The 20,126-nt window shown below is 39.1% G+C and overlaps 1 protein-coding gene across 2 annotated transcripts in view; it reads left to right on the top strand.

The window, feature by feature from the left end:
- Window positions 1-7,941: 7,941 nt before the first annotated feature.
- MON2 (MON2 homolog, regulator of endosome-to-Golgi trafficking) overlaps window positions 7,942-20,126 on the top strand; it is a 97,678-nt gene continuing 85,493 nt past the window's right edge. For both annotated transcript variants that reach the window (XM_026500123.4, XM_026500122.4), the window contains exon 1: window positions 7,942-8,481. In XM_026500123.4, the coding sequence (XP_026355908.2) occupies window positions 8,371-8,481 (111 nt within the window). In that variant the 5' untranslated portion in view covers window positions 7,942-8,370. The remainder of the gene's footprint in view (window positions 8,482-20,126) is intronic.

Genomic DNA, 20,126 nt, shown 5'->3' with positions numbered 1-20,126 from the left:
CTGTCTGGGAAGCATTCCACAAGAAGCTGGATCAAACTGGACAGGCCCAAGATGCCATAACAGGAAACCCCTCACCAAATTAGGGAGAAGAAACACAAAATCCTGTTTCCAAGAAATCCTCATTCCAAGTAATGAAGGTTCCATGCTCTAGTTAAGAACTGACAATAAAAGATAGAAACCCAAATCCCAGGGTATGAGACCTTTGGGGGTGGGCTGAGTCAAGGGCTCAGGGTCTCCCAAGTTTACTCAGCAACACTCTCAGCATGATTTTGCCTCCAAAGTACTGCCTGTGGGCTTCTGGAGTTTCTTTGCTCCACATGCTTGGAAAGCCAAAGTATCAGAGACAGCCCCCTCCCTGCCATCAGTGTGGTTTCCAGTGTGAGACCCAGCAGTGGGAGAGGTGATTTAAGGAGCCGTAGACAACTAGGCGGTGTGGTCTTGGTCTCAGGAACAAAGCTGAAAGCAAGAAGAGAGTATACGACCTCGAGGCAATATAAAAATAACAGAACTATTAGAGGAAATACCTCTAAAATGATTTGTTGTTAATATTAAATATCTCCGGAGCATCTTCAGCACAGAATGAAGCAGTCTGTAATCCTCTGGACTCTGAAACGTTGAAAGGGACGATTTCAATCCCTACTTCTGTAACACAGAAAGAACCTGACACATCCGTACGCCACCCCCTGCTCCCTTTGCTGCTTAAAACATTCTGGGAGCTACTAGGAGTGGAGGCCATCTTTCAGGGGTGACTGTTGCTTCTGCTTCTTCATAGCAGAGCTATTTCTGTGCCATGCGCACTCAGGTGTGTGACTGATACAATGACTTAGGGAAGGTCTAGCTAAGAGAAGGTCCCTAGTAAAGATGGCTGTTTTGCTAAAAACCTGTTCCTTCACTGGTCCTACGTTGTTACTGCCCTTCCACACAACAAGGAACAAACTGATGTGCCAAGTATAAAATATGTTCTTAAAGCAGTTACAACAAAGAAAAGAAAATGTTTAAAAATAGTTTTGAAGGGGCACCTGGCTGGCTCAGTCGGAAGGGCATGTGACTCGATCTCTGGGTTGTTTTTTTCTTTTTTTGTTCTTTTAAGGATTTTATTTATTTATTTGACAGAGAGAGAAGGAGAAAGCACAAGGAGGGGTAGTGGCAGGTGGAGGGAGAGGGACAAGCAGGCTCCCCACTGAGTGGGGAGCCCCACATGGGGCTCAATCCCAGGACTCCGTGGTCATGTTGTGAGCAAAGGCAGACACTTAACTGACTGATCCACCCAGGCGTCCTGACCTCAGGGTTGCTAAGTTTGTGCCACACATAGGGCATAGAGATTACCTAAAAATAAAAATAAATTTAAAAAATAAAAATAAAAACCCCTTATCTTTAAAAAAAATTTGGAGAGTAACCATAAGAAGCATATAAACAACTTATTCTTACATCCAGGAGGAACACTGTGTTTAAAATAGTAAATTATAGGTTCTCCACTCAAAATTTGTCTTTTGTAATCATTTCTTTATTCCGTAAAGAAAGCATGTGTTCTTTAGTCAGCATGTAATTTAGACCAGCCAGCAAGTTATAATTTTTAATTCTGAAAATTAAAGTTTAAGGGATTCTTTGAGAACATGTTTTAAGAAATACAAAGACAGCATGTACCAAGAGGCATTAAAGACTAATCATTTCTGGACTTAGTAAAATTCTTAGAAAAGGAAGATTGTAAAACTGAATTTGTTTCAGGAAAAGTAATTCAGAGACAGAGAATTAATGATGATAAAGGAAAAGACAATAGAGTGAGACTAACTAAACTAAATTGAAAATTTAATTCATAACCACTATTAATTATGAATTTAACACAGTTTTAATCTCTAAACATAAAGTTTAAATTATAAATAATACTTAGACTATAAGGACTGATAAAAAGTGGGTAAGAAAGCACTTTATAAATGCATTTGCAACAAAATTTCGTATTAACATTCAACTAGCAGATCTCTGATATAATTTCCTCAACACATTTGCCCATGTTCTGTACCATGTGAACCTCTTACCCTGACCACGTAAACCAATCACCTTTGACCATAGAAGTTGGAATCAGGGGTGTCTCCTGCTCCGAGGACAGTCAATCTGTATTCTTTTCAGTGACCTAGGAGGTGGTCTGGCGAAAAGCATAGCAAAAGTGGAATACAGCATTTATACTCGATTTGCCAAACTACTTAGATTCTTTCTCTTTAGAAATTTGAATGTAACACATAAAGAGAAAGTATGTAGTTGGTAGGGTAGAGAAACAGAAGTTAAATAGACACGGAGAATGAAGAAAAGCAGCAGATGCCATGAGGAAGCTGAAGCTATGAGAGAACAGGATGCTGGTGACCTATGGAATCCGGAATGAGGCAGCAGGGGCCGCCTGGGTGGCTCAGTCGGTTAGGCATCTGCCTGAGGCTCAGGTCCTGATCCCAGGGTCCTAGGTTTGAGCCCAGAGTTGGGCTCCCTGCTCCGTGGGGAGCCTGCTTCTCCCTCTCCCTCTGCTGCTCCCCCCCGCCCCGCTTGTGCTTTCTCTCGCTCTCTCTGCCAAATAAATTTAAAAAGTCTTGAAAAAAAAAAAAGAGTGAGGCAACTGGTTGGTAGAAGCAGAAGAAATCTTAGCAGAGACGTGGAGTAGATGTGTCTCGGTAGCATTTCAGCATCAGATGTGGGAGAAGGAAGCAACACACATCTGCTGCTGAGATTAATCAAGAAGTTATGGATGCCAAAGGGCTTTCTAGTTTCCAAACTGCATTCTAGGCTCTGTGAAGCTAAGCTTTTCCAGTATTCCCATAGCGCTCAGCCTTGTGGCTGGAATTCCTTAGTCTCTTATTTTCACAAGCCCTACTGCTTGAGGGAGCTAAAAGAGTCTAGTACACCATGTAAAGGAGTTTGGACTTTAATCTGAAAACATTAGAAAATCATGAAAGGGCTTCATACCTCCATTTTAGGAAGAGGACTCTGGGACTAGAGTGGAAAATAAATTAAAAATGGAATAGAGGTAGGGATTGTACATTGGAAACTGTTACTTTAAACCAGTGAGGGACGCCTGTCTGGCTCAGTTGGTTAAGCGTCCCACTCTTGGTTTGGGCTCAGGTAATGATCTTAGGGTCAGGACATTGAGCCCCAAGTTGGACTCTGCACCCAGGTCAGAGTCTGCTTGAGATTTCCCGCTGCCTTTCCCTCCCCACTCCGCCCCTTCCCCCACTCGTGCACACACGCGATCTCTCTCAAAATAAATAAATAAATGAATAAATAAAATATTTAAACTGGTGAGAGATGATGATTGCCTGAGAATGGAGAAAATGGATGAATTGAAAGTTACAAAGGGGGATGAATGAACAGAATTTGATCCAGCTTAGATGTAGAAGATGAGGGAGCAGTAAGAGTCAAGTTCGATTCTTAGTTTCCTGATCTGGGAAACCAGACCGGAAACAGATGGATAGTGGCAACCAATTTGTTTCAATGAGAAAGACAAAGTATGAAGAGGACCAACTCCTTTTTGGGGAGAAATGTAGGTACCAATGAGACTTCCAGGTAAGGATGTCTAATAAGCTGTGGGATATTCATGTCTGGATCTCACACAAGAACTCTGGAGTTACAGGTTTGTGTATAAGGGCTTGATAATCATGATTTTCAGAGATATTCCGGTAACTTTCTTGTTTTATTCCCATAGCACTAAATTCAGGAATGTACTTGGGCATAGCCTAGAGAAGCTAAGAATAAAGGGTTTTTTCATGTCTGAGTATCTTCTGCAGTGCACCTTAGCTATGATGTAGTGTATTACATAACTCTTGAGACTGGTGAGCTGCCTTGCCTGAGATGGTCCCTAGAGAACACTGTGTATAGCACCAGTCTAGCTTTACATATATTAGGGTAGGACCAGAAGTGGAAGTGAAGCTTCTAGAAGGTCTGATATTATGTACTCCAGAACGTCTGAATATGCGGAAGGTTTAGAAGCTTGCATTTTCATCTCTTAGCTAATATTGCAACCACATTCCTGTTGTAGTATTTCTATTAATCTGGACATTCTATTGTTATTTGTCACTATGGAGGTTATACGGGGTATTATCAATGGGTTGGTAGTAATTGAAACCATAGGTGTGCATACTAAGATCACTCCAGGAGAATAAATTAAGAAGAAAAGAGAGCAAAAAATAGAATTCTGGGAAATACTAATCTCTAAGGAGTAGGTAGAAGAGAGAAAAGTCCCAGAGGAGAGTAAGTGACTGATGGTGAAATCTGAGGGGTTGAATAACTAGAAAGGTAAATTGGGTAATATTTGGATTTCACCATTAACCGAGACAGATGTTTCAGAATGACATTAGGCAAGTTTTCTTGTTACACATGAATATATGCTCATTACTTATTTAAAATACATTTTCTAAAAGATTCACAAAAAAGGTTGAGAAAAAGGCCTAGGTTTCCTAGTTTTCAACTAGGATGTTAAACCGTGTTGATAATTAAGTCTATTTAGAATTTAATAAAAGGTAGTGTGAGTGATATCACAGAAGAACTACATATATATATGTAAAATATATAGAGAGAGACCATATATATCGTCTATTTATATATTCTGTAATATAATAGACCATATATAAATGGTCTATTTAAAAATATTGACTTACTGGGTGGCTCCAGGGTGCAATGGATAGTTCATTAGACTTCTAAAACATTGGCTTACTTTGTAATGTGTGCCAAGCATTGTGCATTACCTGAAACATCTTATTATATACTAGAAATACCTCATGAGGAAGGCACTCAGATTTCCTTCTTTTAAAGATGTGGAAACTGGGGCACCGGGGTGGCTCAGTCGGTTAGGCGTTTGACTCTTGATTTCAGCTCAGGTCATGATCTCAGGGTTGTGAGATCGAGTTCCTGCATCGGGCTGACCAGGCAGTCTGCTTCAGATTCTCTCCCTTTCTCTCTGCCCCTCCCCCCACTCTCTCTCTCTCTCTCTCCTTTTTTCTCTTTCAAATAAATAAATAAATACATCTTAAAAAAAATAAAGGTGTGGAAACTGAAGATTAAAGAGATTAATTTTCTAGAGTCATCCAAGTAGAAACTAATAGGGCTGACATTCAACTGTAAAGTTTTTTGACTTCGGAGCCTGAAGCCTAACTACTACCTGATAATGCTATGAAAGCATTACTCAAGGTAATAAGAGGTTAAATTTAGCAGGCATTTATTAATGTAATTTTCAACGAAGACAGTTTATGTAGCTATAGAAGACCGTTTCACACTTATACCCACATTTATAGATACACCGCAATTTTGAAAGTACTTCCTGAGAGACTTGGGTACATTAATATGTATTTGAGTAATTTGTTTTTGCTACTAAAAGAGAAATGATTCTGTTTTTCAGAATGCTAACTCCTGTGTTTAGCCGATTTCTTAACTTGTAGAATCAAAAATGATTTTTACCCCTGCTAACTTTGGTTTTGGCATAAAGCCATGCACTGTTTCTTTGGCAGTACAATCTCCCTGGGCATATGTACATAGAAAACTATTTGTTTTTGTTTTTTAAAAGAAATTTACAGAATACTGGTTATAGATAATTGCTACACCTTAAGAAAATTTTGGCTTTTCAAATCATAAATATTACTTTAAATTAATGAATTCCAATTGCATTCCCTCAATTATATATATATGTGTGTGTGTGTGTGTGTGTGTGTGTGTGTGTGTGTATATATATTTTTTTTTTTTTAAGATTTTATTTATTTATTTGACAGAGAGAGAGACAGGCAGCGAGAGAGGGAACACGAGCAGGGGGAGTGGGAGGGGAAGAACCAGGCTCCGAGAGGAAGAACCAGGCTCCCAGCGGAGCACGAAGCGGGATGGGGGACTGGATCAGGGGTGGGGGGGTGGGGGGGGCTTGACTGGGGGGGGGGCTCCACACCAGAACTCTAGGATCAGGCCCTGAGCCCAAGGCAGACACTTAACGACTGAGCCACCCAGGCGCCCCTCCCTCAATTATATATAACAGAGATATAAAGGACTCTAAGAAAGATGATTTTGAATCAATCATGCCAAAGTTACTAATAAAAAAAATTAATTTCAAAAGAAAAACTGGCCACACAGGGAAAGGCACTGGGCAGAAGCTTGATGGTAGATTATGAGCCAAGTATTAGAGGATCATTTTTTTTTTTTTTTTTTAGGTCGGTGGGGGGAAGGGATAATTGGGTGTTGGGCATTAGGAAGGGCACTTGAGGTAATGAGCACTGGGTATTATATGCAAATGATGAATCACTAAATTCTACCCCTGAAACTAGTAATACAGTGTATGTTAACTAAGATGAATTAAAATAAAGAATTAAAACAAGGGGCTCCGCGGGTTGGGGGTCTGCCTTCCACTTGGGTCAGATTCCAGCATCTTGGGATCGAGTCTCGGTTGGGCTTCTTGCTCAGGGGGGAGTCTGCTTCTTCCTCTGCCTGCAGTTCCGTCTGCTTGTGTGTGCGTGCTCTCTCTTTGTCTCTCTCTCTGACAAATAAATAAATAAAATCATTTAAAAAAAGAATTAAAGAATTAAAACAAGAGTATCATTTTTAAAAGCTCCCCAAGACCTCAAGAATGTCTGCCGCATGTTCTACCTAAGCTTTTTTTTTTTTCTAAATTCACAGCTTTAATACATAAAGCTTATACTATAGAAGCTGTCAAATTTCCCAAAGTTGTGGAATAGGCACAAATGATCCAAACGACTGTTCTGAGAGCTTACTAACGTCACCTGCTACCTTCATCCATCCTCGCTTCACTTCTTCTCAGATGGAAAAAAAAAATTAGTTCACAAAGTAGTTGTGGCGCAAGGCCTTGCTTCACAGCCAAACCTTGCTGCCCACTGACAATCTCACAGTCCACTGTCCTTCATACTGCAAAGATGTCATCAGCTCGGTTGTCTGAACGTGTTCATTTCTTCATCTACCCCTACCCTAGTTCAGGCTTTCCCTCTACCTTTCTCTGCTTCCTACTCAGTAGCTGCAAGATGTCTTGGGCAAAAGCATACTGACCTGGATCTTCGGAGAAGCAGATGATTTTTCTGTTTACTTTTGCCTCACATATATTTGCTACCTAATGAAGACTTTTATATCGGTTTCTTGTTTGAGCATCAAAACTGTTTTTAGTAGGGTATTCCTTCCTTCCTTCCTTCCTTCCTTCCTTCCTTCCTTCCTTCCTTCCTCCCTTCCTTCCTTCCTTCCTTCCTTCCAGTATTTATTGATCATTGGCAATGTGCCAACCACTGTTCTAAGTGCTGGAGATACAGCTTGGAACAAAACAGAGGTTAAAAAAAAAAGCCACAATGCTTCTGAAACTCCTTTTAGCTGGGAGACTTGCGGTAAAAGGGGCGGGGCAGATCGCGCAGCGCCTGGCAGGTGAAAGGAGGAATTCTGACTTTTACTTTGGGCGAAATGGAAAGCCAGTGGAGGCTTTGAAACAAAGGATAGTTTTATCTTCCATTTTCCAGATCAGGGAAATAAATGACTACGCAGTAATCACCTGTATGCTTCGTACAACTCTGTGGAAGAACTGCAATTTAGGTACTCAGGAGGGAAAAAAATTAACAGGAGGTAGGCATTGACTTGGGGCCACTAGACCAGAGATTCGGGGGGGGGGCAGAAATGAAGAGGGCGAGACAGATGAAGATTAAGCCAAAAGGAAGCAAAATTGTTTACACCGAAATAAAATTTAGCTCAAACATACGCCAAGAGATAGGCCAAGAGATACGTGGCTTCGTTCAGACAGCAGTCACCCTAAAAAAGCAAATTTAGTCGAGGCAAACAGTGGCCCAAGTAAAGCTGGGGAACGGGGCTTCTCCCGGAACCGGGCCTGCCCCGAACGTGACCACGCCCCCGGCCCCGCCCCGCCTGCGGCTCACCGCCCCAGTTGGCCGCGGCGGGGGCGGTGGCCGCGGTGCCCGGAAGTGCGGCTGACGTGTCCCGGCCGCGCTCGGAATTGTGGGCGACTCAGCTAATGGCGTCGGCGAGTCTGGAGGCTTTGGGGAGCCAGCGCTGAAGCTTTTTGCCAGGTCTGCTGGGGACGAACTGTGTGGCCGGACCCCGCGGTAGCGGGAGGGACCTGCCCGCCTTGTGGGCTCTTCGGCCAGAGCCGGCGGAGCCTAGGGGGGCGGGGCGAGTGCGGGGCGCGGGGGGGCGCCTCGGATAGGAGCCGCGAGAATTGCGAGGAGGCTGCGGGGGGCGCTCGGGTACGCTCCGGGTTCGCAGCCCAGGCCCGGCCGAGCCCCGCGGAGCGCAGAGGCGGGCTGCGGAAGGGCCAGAGACGCCAGGAGGTAGCTGCCTGTCGCCCAGAGGAGCTGACAGTGCCGGAGTTCGTTTGCGCCGCTCAGATACTGGATTGTAGTTTGGTGGATCATGTCCGGCACCAACAGCCCCGAGGCGGTGAAGAAGCTGCTGGAGAATATGCAGAGCGATTTACGGGCCCTGTCTCTGGAATGCAAGAAGAAATTCCCACCTGTCAAAGAGGTAAGCTTTGGGCGACGTCGGGAGAAGGTGCGGTGAGCCCGTCCCTCCTATTAGACCCAGTCCTTCACTCCCAAACTCCTGTCCTGTCTAATTTTCATTTGGCCCTCACCTTTCCAGATTTACGAGTCGGTGGGTTGTACCACAGGCGCGTTTTATAGGTTCCTTTGAAGAGGACTGGGGCGCTTTGATTTTCTCTGCTCTGTCCTCAGCATTTGGGAATGAACTTCGCGGAGTGAGCCGAATCAGCTAATTCAGCTGGATGTATCTTACCCTAGCCTTTTCTGGCCTTTTTCAAACTTGAAACTAGCCAAGCCAGAATTGAAAAACTTATGTTTGATGCTTCTGAAAACTATTATCCATCGTTGTGGTAAAATCTCCGCTCCTCACGTTTATAGTATGTATCTCTCAGTGGAAGGAGTTTTCCTTCTTGTGTCATGCAGCTTAACTTTGTGTCAATACTATGAAGTATTAGTAAATTATGCAGTCACTTAACTTATGACAAATATTGAAGGCCCACAATTATCATGTTAAGCCTTGTTATCAGCAATACTGTAATGGGACGTTTGGGTTTAGGGTTAAATTCAGTACACCTTGGAATACATCAATACCTATTAACCTCCTCAAGCTTCAGCTTTCTTTCATATGTAAAAAGGGTTAAAGGGTGGATTTATTAGATTATGACGGGAAAGTTGTCAGAGCAAAAAGGGTATTATTAAAGAGGCTTCGATTAATAATATATATAAATTCTCCAAATATTTCCTAAATTGAAATTTTTAACTTAATCACTATTGACCTTTTCTCTTAAGATGTCATTTTATTTCTCTTAAGCTTTTTAAAATCGCATCTCATTTTCCTTTCTTATACCTGAAATATTTCAGTGATATTTTTGTAAAAGCAATTATTTTTTTTCCTATTTAATGTAGTTTGGTATACCAGCAATTTCATTTACTATTTAGGATTCACCGAAAGTTCACTAAGGAATTTTGGAATGTTTTCATGTTAATTTAAATGTTTTGCCTTTATTATTATAAAGGTTTTGTAATTAAATCTTATCCAGTAAAGTTTGGATTTTAGGCTTCCAGGGAACCTTAACTTTTCTGTAAGTGCTTTTGGTCTCATCAGTCTTCAACAAAATCCATCTAGTATTTCTTTAATAAAGTAAGCAAGTATTACCCAATGGTGGAAACCTGATGTGCCACTTTTGGAAAGATGACTCTCATAATATGTTTTATTTCAGATACTCAATAGCTTGTGATACAGATTTTCATTATTTTCTCTATATCCTTTACTGTTGAAAGTTAAAATAAATAATTTTAAAGAATTTTAAAGAATCAGGCTGTTCTAATTTTAAGAGAAATACTCATTTATAAAATGTTAAATCCTTTTTGTAATTTTAACAGTAATTTATAGAACTGACTGTTCCCAGCTCTTATAATTTATGTAGAGACTGGGATTTCTCTGTATTACACATAAAGGCCTTTGTGGACTTGCTTGAGAATTTAATTGAATAATAATTACTTTTTTTTTTTTTTTTGGAAAATGCATTCAGAATTCCAAACAGGTAACTTAGAAAGTTTTAGAACTCAGTCCATCTAATCTAGGAACTTTCAATAAAGCTTATTAGCTTTTTTACTTGAACATAGGCCAAAGAGATACTTAATGATTGCACCTACTCTTTGAGGTAATGGCAAAAATAATTATTGGTGTGATAATCTCTGATACATAATTTCCTGTATAGTACCTACTCCATAAGAATTTGTTGAATGTAAGAACTCTGACGCCTTGACCAGTGGCACTTCTAATATACTTAGGGGCCCACTTTAGGAATTGGAAAATGACCATTACTATGTCACAAGTTTAAAACAAGAATGAAGTAATTAGTCTAAGAATGATGATTCTTTAGGATGGACCCTTGACTTTCAAGAAATATTTTGGTTGAATTAAATTTTTCCTGGTAAATTAATAGTGCCAAATTTTGGCTTTTGTTCTCTGGGACCTGGTACGTTTTTATTTTATTTATTTTGGGAATGGTTAGAGGATGGTGCTTGGTAGACCTTAAGGCAAAGCCTTTCTCAGCATAAGAGGGTTTTCCAGCTGTATACTGGTTTCCTAGTTAACACTCTCCCAATATCTTCACAGTTATTAATTGAAAAATACTTATTTTGAACTACTTATAAGGGTACTCAAGAACTCAATGCAGTACAGCGGTGATTGCGTATGTGCTTTGGAAGGGGTGTCTCCTTCCCCAGTACCTTTTAAACAAGGTAGAATGAAGTGATAACCTTTTATATTTAGTCTTTATTTTAAGTTTCTAGTAATTTCTACTTTTTTTTGATCATGGTGCTTACAGAAGAAAAGAGTATTGGTAAAGGATAGTGCCTTATTTATTCATTTAGAAAGATTTTATTTACTTATTTGTCAGAGAGAGAGAGAGAGAAAGAGAGAGAGAACGCACACACAAGCAGGGGGAGTGGCAGGCAGAGGAAGAAGCAGGCTCCCCGCTGAACAAGGGGCCCGATTCAGGACTCGATCCCAGGACCCTGGGATCATGACCCAAACTGAAGGCAGACACTTAACAGACTGAGCCACCCAGATGTCCCTTATTTATTGATATTCTTATCTTTGGATTTTCTACGTGGTTTTCTGCATCTTGGTTTTTTCATTTATAAATCTATCCTTTGCATATTAAATTGTTTTAATAGACCTATAATTTCATTGTCATTTTATAATTAAAGTAGTAATTCAATAATAACAACAATACATTCCTTCTGCTTGTATTCCTGCTTATTTTTCTTAGTCCTTAAATATAAATCTTAATGCTTCAGCAGTGTAAGTTTTTTAGCACAAGGGTGCTAGCTAATTTGCTCTGGAATATTTGTATGAAAAATGTTTTCTTTGCTTTAAAAATGACTTTAAAGCTTTGTAAAATCATTTCTGTATAACTGAAATTCAGTGCCTTCAGAGGGAGTAATCTCTGAAGCTTTATGTTTATGTATTTAATGAATAAAACATTTTGGTCATTTTCTGTTTGCAAGCATTACTCTGTAAACAAATGAGGGGGATCTAACTGAGATTGGAAGTATGGTCAGAATTTGTAATTCTTGCGTTGAGCCTTAATAGGATGAGTAGAAGCTAGCCAGCAGAAGAAGGGGAGAGGGTCATTCCAGGCAGAGGAAATAGCATATGTTTATATTTCATGTCAAATAAATTTCATGCTGAAATTTAATGGGAGCCATTAAAGCTTTTTAAGATAGGGAATAATATGGTAAATTCATATTTAGTAACATTTTCTTTCTTTTTTTAAAAAGATTTTATTTATTTATTTGAGAGAGAGGGAAAGAGAGAACACAAGCAGGGGGAGTGGGAGAAGCAGGCTCCCCTCTGAGCAGGGAACCCGACACGGGGCTCAATCCCAGGACCCCGGGACCACGACCTGAACTGAAGGCAGATGCTTAACTGACTGAGCCACCCAGGCGCCCCTTAGTAACATTTTCATAACAGTATTGGTGGGAAGAATTAGAGGGGACTGAGATTGAGGTAAAGAGAGCAAATTTAAAAAATGATGATTGCCTGAATGAAGGTAGCAGTAGAGGAAGACAGGAGGTTATGGTGGGCATGTGTGAAAGAGAGAGCATGGATTAAAAAGAGACTTAACAGGTAAAATTACCAGGGCATGGTGACCTTCTATAAAACGTAGAGAGAAATCTGTGATCCCTCCCAGGTTCTGGCTTGGGAAACTGGATAGATCGCTAAGAGAAGGAACATAAGAGCAGGCGATGTTTTTGGGTAAAATGAGTAGTCCTGAATATAATAAGTTTAAGATTTCTATGTGACATCCATGTGGAACTGACCAGTAGGAGTTTGAAAATGATGGTTTGGTTCTCAAGGGGAAGGTCTAGAATTTCAGATTTAGAAGTGTCAGTTTACACATGATAGTAGAAACCATAGGAGTAGATAAAAAGAGTCTGGAAGAGTGACAGAGGAAGGGCAAAAGAAAAAATGAATTTGAATGTGATAAATTTGAATGAGGGACATTGTGGGGAGATAGGAAGTTGTGGACAGTTTGGCCTATGACCTCTATTCTTGGTAAGGTAGGAAACAAGCTTATTGCTAGGAGTAATTAGTGATGAGAGGAGTGATGGGTAGAAAGTCTGAGGGGAGCAGTGGATCAGTTTGGAGAAGTGGAGGAGAAATTGACTTGGGACACTGAAGAGTCTTGGCAGAAAAAGTGTTTGAAATGATGATAGATGGTGAGATCTTTGTTGTATTCCTAAAGAAGGAAATCCAACAAAACTTTGGAAGAAGATGGAAGGGTTAAGGTACTAGGAGCACCAATCTAATCAAACAGCAGTAGAGTTGAGGAGTGGGAGAGCTAGAAGGATATTGGATTTCTGATTGCCAAGTTAGGCTGCCCTGGAGGATGATGAAGTCCAAGGAATGGGTGGTAGAAGAGGAAGGGAATGAAGATCATTTGAGTTGAGGTGGTCAGAATTAGGGTTTTGAATGGATTTTTTTCTCTCCTTTTTAATGACGTGCAATCAGTAAAGGTGTAAATAATAAAAAAGTGCAAGTAGTCTTCCAATGCCGTGTACTTTGTTTTGTTTCCTCTTGTGTATTTGGGCTTGATAAGAGTTAGGTGGCAGGGATTTTTGCCTTAAAAAGCAAAAGCTCTTATAGTGAGTTCCTCAGTGCCCAGTGTGTTTATGTGTTAGCTTGGTGAGAGAGATGCCTTTCACTTACCATGAAAGGATTCTTCCTTTAGCCATCAGTTTGGGGACTGAGGACCAAGTCAGTTGGCTATTGCGGTAGGGAGAAGATCTCATTTTCAGGACCTTTTGACAGTGAAGAGCGAGGGCTGGATAATGTTTGTATGCTTAATTGGAGCTGTTTTGGTTTAGTATTTTATAAGGTACTGTAGTTCTTTTTTTCTGTTGATGTTGGTTGGACAAATTTACTCATGACACAACCAGTTGTATTCTTTCTTTCATAAGCGTAATAGAATAAGTTGATATTTTATATACTGATTCAAAAAAACTTGCCAATCCCAGTCACATAAATGTGACAGTATGGTAAGGAGTTAGAAATCATTTTGGTCAAGACTTACTTTCCTATATAATGCAGTTTTAGATAATTGTGTTAGGCGAATGGCCTTTGGCCTTTCTTTCTTTTCTTTTTCTCTTTTCTCCTTTGATTCTCCTCTTTCTGTGACTTTATATTTATTTATTTATTTATTTATTTATTTATTTTTAAAGATTTTATTTATTTATTCGACAGAGAGAGAGAGACAGCCAGCGAGAGAGGGAACACAAGCAGGGGGAGTGGGAGAGGAAGAAGCAGACTCACAGCAGAGGAGCCTGATGTGGGGCTCGAACCCAGAACGCCGGGATCAGGCCCTGAGCCGAAGGCAGACGCTTAACGACTGAGCCACCCAGGCGCCCCCTTCTATGACTTTATTCCAGAAAAGTTACATTAGACTCCTAAGGTCTCATTAAATTCATTTTCTTCTGATAAATGGTTTAGATGTTAACTTCAAGAATAATATGAGCAGAAACATTTCCACTAGGACTTCTAGGACAATTTTCTAGATTACTGCAGTATTCTAAGAGTGTTTTACAGGGCGAGTTCTTTAAAAAGCTTTTGGTTAGTCTATATAATATGTTTTAGACATTTATGAAAGTACCATAACCAATGAAATTTATTGTTAAAGTATAAAACATTATTTTTGACTAAGTTTTTGATCATTATATTTTTAATTTTATGAAGAAAATGAATGAGAACAAAGATCAGTGAAAACATATTTTAATCAAATGTATTGATTATCTTATCACTGTGCTTTGGTGATACAGAAGAATAAAAGACATTGTTGTGGCTTATAAACCAAAAAGGAAGACATAATTCAAAAATGAAATTATTTTCCTTTTTCTTTTATATAAGTAGAGCTTATTTTCAGTCATGTTCAAAACATTGGGTTTTGCTATCACTATTACAATTTAATAGGAATTTATTAGTGTCTTAAGTGTTAAAGCATGGTGGGAAATACAAAAATGAATGAGAGACTGCTTTTATCTTTGTGAAGTTAACTCAGTGTTGAGTAAAATATTGTCTTTTCATTAGGCTGGGTAGGGACTTTGCATCCATTGATTCTATTGCAAAATGCTATTTTAATTTTACAGATCAGGAAATTCCATTTTTTTCTTGGTTCAGTAACGTGCATAAGTCAGTAAAGTTAGAAAGTGGAAGAACTGGGATGTGAATCTCTGTGCATCCATCTGCAACTCCTCTCCATTATATCATACTGCAAAATGCCTTTTCAACATACTTAACTTGTTTTTATCATTGTTCGCATTCCTCTTCGTTGCTTCATTATTTGTTACTATTCATAATTCTTTCCATGTTGCAGTTCTCTCAGTTTGAAGTTTGTAGTACTCTACTTTCCTGTTTCTCCTGGCTCTTTCAATATTCTTCTCCTTTTGTTTTTAAGTGTATCCCAGGTTCTGTTTCCAGGCCTCTTCTTCATGCTCATCCCTTAGCATTGGCATCTACTTACTCCCCTGCTGCTGGCCTTACCCCAATACTGATGACTCCGATGTCTACTGCACGGACTCTGCTCTCTTTACTGAGCATAGACCTGTGTTTCCAGCTGTCCGTCGAACACATCTACCAGAATATCTTTCCCACATGTGAAATAGGACTTCTTGTAATTGAACTTATTTATCTCAAAACCTGCCCTTTCCCCTCATTTCATTTGTTCTGTTGGTGGCATTTATCACTGTTGCTTACCTTAGTCACATTTGGCTATCGCCTCCCTCCTGCTGTCTTTATTCATTGTCACCTGTTCCTTCCCACTCCGTAATTTCCAATATACCTCTTCTTTTTTCTCTTTTCTCAGCTTATTATTTTAGTTCCAGGTTTCAAATGCCTGGCCTTTAATATGCATTAATGGCAGAAAAGATAAACCATTCTACATGTAACCACTAGCTTAATATACTTAAGCAGCTCAGAAACCCTCAGTGGCTACTCTGTGCTTAAAGGACCCTTAGCATAGCGTTTAAGACCCTCCTTGATTGTCTTGAGCTTCCTTTCTAGCGCCATCACCCTCAACTTGTCTTCATATGCCTTCCTACTTCAGCTGAGGTGTATTACCTGCTATTTATTCTCCAAATACGTGCTACTGCTTCCCTCTTCCATGTTTCTGAGGTTCCTTTTGCGGACCCAGAGTCACCTTCTCCTGTCTTTTTAAAATTAAAATCCTGCCTTTCATTTAATCCCATTTTAAATGTTGCTCATCCATTTTTTGCATGAATGAATCAACTTTACAGATAATTTTCTTTTTTCTTTTAAAGATTTATTTATTAGAGAGAGAGAGCGAGCACGTGCACATACGGGGGTGGGAGGAGGGTCAGAGGGAGAGAGCCAGAGAGAGAATCTCAAGCAGACTTTGAGCTGAGTACGGACCCTGATGCAGGGCTTGATCCCACCATCGTGAGACACGACCCTGAGATCACGACCTGAGCTGAAACCAAGAGTTGGATGTCCAACTGACTGTGCCACCCAGGTGCCCCCAGATAATTTTCTGATTTCTTTTCTCATTCCCTTCATTCATTTCTTCATGAAGTAGTTTTTGAGTACCTGCTGGGTGCCATGTACCAGTCGTTGCTAGAGCAAAAACCGTCAGGCTTCCGCTCAGGATTGTCAGGCTAATATGTTTTCCTCTGTTTTGTTAACTTTCATTTAAACTTATTTTATAAGTTATTTCCTTATAACTCTTACGTTTTACCTTCTGTTATAGTTATTTTAGGGTTTTGTTTTGTTTTGTTTTTTTGTCTAAATAGTACCTTAAGGGTAAGCTTTGCATCTTGTTTATCTTTCTGTTCACCATAGTGCAAAGCATTTGTATATCTAGGAGGTACTAATTAGTTACTTGTTGGAGATTAAATTTTCTTAAAGGAAAGAAAAGGGATACCATATATATAGGCATACCACATATATATTTTAGCTATCCACATGTAATTTGCATTTCAGTCTTTCATTTGATGTGTTAAAGAAAATTTTTTCCTAGATGCCAGAGGGCTTTTTTGTTTTTGGTGAGAATTTTTGAATGGATGCCATGTAGGTATATATCTTTCAGAGTTTGGGATTATAGACTAATTAAATGTTACAAAAGAAAATCATATTGGTTTCAGTGTATTAATTGTTTTATGAGCATATTGTCCTCTAGGGAGTGTTCTAGATCTCCTTATTCCCAAGTGTGGACTTGACTTTAGGTCTTTTGATTTTACCTGACATTTAAAATCGTAACTCTTTTGGCAGCTTTATACCTCTCTGATGTGTTATGAGTACATTTTTTAATCCAAGTTGCTATTAACTTGAATTTCACATTACTTCTTGAGCTCTTGTTTTATGCTATGCCCTGTGAATAATTAATTTGGACCTTTGTTAAATTTGTTCTGGTTTTGAGGTCTGTTTTCATAGATGCGAAAAACATGTTTTTTTGAAAAACAGAACATAGGAAAAAAGCAGAGCATAGGAGCTTTGATGAAGGGAAGCAGCATTCATTTTTTTTTCTTTATTTTTTAATTTGTCCCTAGTTCAAGTAGTGGACATTTGTTAATTCCCTTTGTAGCATCCATTTCTTCTTACTTCCTTCAGTAGTAGGCTGTACTCTTCCTTCATTTCCAGACCTTTGGATTGAGGTGAATTAATTTTATTCCTTCCTTCAGGGTACCATACCTTGTTTAGTTTAATCTAGTTTAAACCCTCCCCACCCCCCATCATACTCACCTTCATTTCTGCCGTAGTTACATAATGCCAGTGAGTGCTCCTGGACACGGAGTTTCCTCTTTCTTTCTTAAAAGCTACTGAAAGAGACCTTTCTCTTCTAGATAGTGTCATATAAAATTGTGAGGTGTAGAATGGCTACCACTATTTTTATTCCAAGATTGGAAGCGGCCTAAGGATGCACCTCCCATGGAACAGGACGGATGCAAGAGAATGGCAGCGAAGTAGAACTGTAGCCCTAATGGCCTTTGAATCTCTGGGTCAGATTTCCTCTGGGTAGATTTCCTCTGGATTTTTCAATTAGTGGACAATGAAGTCTCCTCCTCTATTTAGAACTTTTTATGTTTTTGTTTAGAAACATTTATTATGTAGCTCCTGTATGCTAGGCACTGTGTTAGGCATTAGTAATATGGAGGGATGAATGGAATATATTTCTTGTCCTTACGGGGCTTACAGCTAGAATGGAGAAACAGACATATAATGAGATGAATGGGATAAAGTGTTACAGATACAAACCATAGATAGCCCAAAAAGATGGAAAGGCTTTTTGATATTTGCCACAGAAAAAAATTGATGGAAGAAATTATTTCTGTCACTGCTTATGGTACTGTAAGAGTGCCAAAATCAGGAGAGCCTGCTCTATAAGGCTACAATTATCTTGATGTTGTCAGCAGTGGTTTAATTTCAGCAAAGCATTATTGTGATTTGGGTTTGTATATAACTTGTGAATTTGTTGGTTATAATTTAAAAGCAGTAAAAATAAGGAATTTATTCCTAATTTGATTTATACATGCTTAGATTTGTCAGTAACTGGGTAGGTCTATGAGGTAATTTTTTTTTTTTTTTCTTTTAAAGGATGTCCTTACATTACTGAGTTTTGAGAAACACTGATAGGGATAGGCGCTGGGGAACCATTGAAAATTTGAGTCAGTGGATGAATGGAGGGCAAGATTATAAGTAGGGAAATCTCTTAGTTTAGGTTGGTAATGAGAAGTTTGAATTAAGGTGCAGAAGTGGGATTTGAGAAGAACGAATATAGCCTTTGTGGTTGATCAGATTTGTGGGATGAGGGAGAAACTCCAGATGTCTAGTTAGTGACTGGATGGATGCTACTGCTGTTCAGAAAAATAGAGATTATAGGAAGGAGAAACAAGTTTTTCTGGGGCTGAAGTGAAAGTGTGTGGAGGGGGTGACATGATGACACCTATTTTGAATGTCTTGAATTTAAGGTGCCTCTTAAACATTTAGGTTAATAAGTCCTATAGTTTAGGAGACAGGCAAGGAACAGGAATATAGTTTAGGAGTCTTCAGCATTTAGAAAGTAATTGAAACCATGGAATTATGAGATTGCCCAGGAAGAGTTTATTAAGTGAGAAGTGAGGCCAGGATATTCTAGCTGGTCTTGGAAGAGGAGTCCACATTCTCTTAGTCTCCGTATTTTGTGCCAAAGTCCCTGGTGAGTATGCCTATTTGGGTAAACAAAGAGTATTGAAAAAAAAAATTTCTTGAGAGATCAATTTTAAGTCTCACTATCAGTGTTTACTGACAACATCTGTCTACCAGGAGCCCCCTAACCACTGCAGTCTTATTCATACACAGGCCTAGCTATATCTTCAAGAGTAAGCAAAGAATATTGTATATTAAGAGTAAAAAGTATTGAATACTGTAGTGTATTTAATTTTGGTGTTTTTTCCTAACTCAGATTACCCCCGGGAATAGATATATTAGACTGCCCACCTTAACCTATGTTATCTCTATCCAAGTCCATAGAAATGGCAACTTAAAAAAAAAAGTATTTTATGCATGAGGACCAATTCAGGAAAAAAATAGCTGTGTTTATAATTGAATAGTTCCCTTATTGGATATACAAGATACCTGATCAGAGTAAAGGATACTTTTAAAGCAAGAAGTTAAAGACTCTTCTTTACATAGACTATCCTTGATAAACAGAAGGTAAGCTGAGTCTGACTACCTCCATTTATAAAAGATAGTCTTGAAGATGTAGCTAGGCCTGTGTATGAAGTAAGACTGTAGTGGTTATTAGGGGGCTGCGGGTGGACAGATGTTGTCAGTAAACACTGATAGTGAGACTTTCCAGCCACACAGGATGCCTAGGGAATAAGCTGTTCTATTTTCTCCATTTGAGAGTAGAAACCTGCATGTGAAAAATGGGGAACTCTGAGATAGGCCTAATTATCTCTAAGGCAACAAATAGTCCTTTTGGTGATTTTTTGTGTTTAGGAATGAAAATACTAGTTATGTATCTTTTAAAACACTACTTTGGAACTATTGTACTTAAAAAAAAAACTACTTATTCCTTTTCCTTATTGTGTATGTGTAAAAATAGTTGTTAAGCATTTTATACTCTTTACAACTTTATACTTTATACTTATCTATGACACAGATATGGATAGACTATTAATTTATCTCAGGGAATCAAAATAGTGTCTGGCAAATTTGAATCTTTTACTGACATCTGGTATCTACCATGCTACAGGACTGATTTTGGAAACTGTTAAGGTCAGACTAGGTAGAATTCAGAGTCAAGACAAATGACGTTGGTATTTATGATGGTTCAGTTAGACCAATTTTTGTTGATGCTGAAGCAGAAAAGAAATATTGAATTTGAACATATAGGGGGTACAGAGAGTCATAGTGAAGAGGAAAAGAGCTTGAAAATGATGGTAGAAGTAATCTCAGTGATGACAGAGTGGCTCTGTAAGAAATTTACCCAACAGAGTTTGAGATGGGATGTGTGAGTATAACAAAGTATGTATGATGATTTCAGTTTCCTTGAATTTTTGTTTGTTTTGTTTTTCTTTACCCAAATTTTTATTGTAAGTCTGCTATGGTTTGTACCTCTTCAA

This window comes from Ursus arctos, unplaced genomic scaffold (assembly GCF_023065955.2).
Source record: "Ursus arctos isolate Adak ecotype North America unplaced genomic scaffold, UrsArc2.0 scaffold_21, whole genome shotgun sequence".
In the NCBI taxonomy this organism is placed as follows: Eukaryota; Metazoa; Chordata; class Mammalia; order Carnivora; family Ursidae; genus Ursus; species Ursus arctos.
Note: the sequence above shows the minus strand (reverse complement) of the source record. Positions and strands in the feature narration are given on the sequence as shown.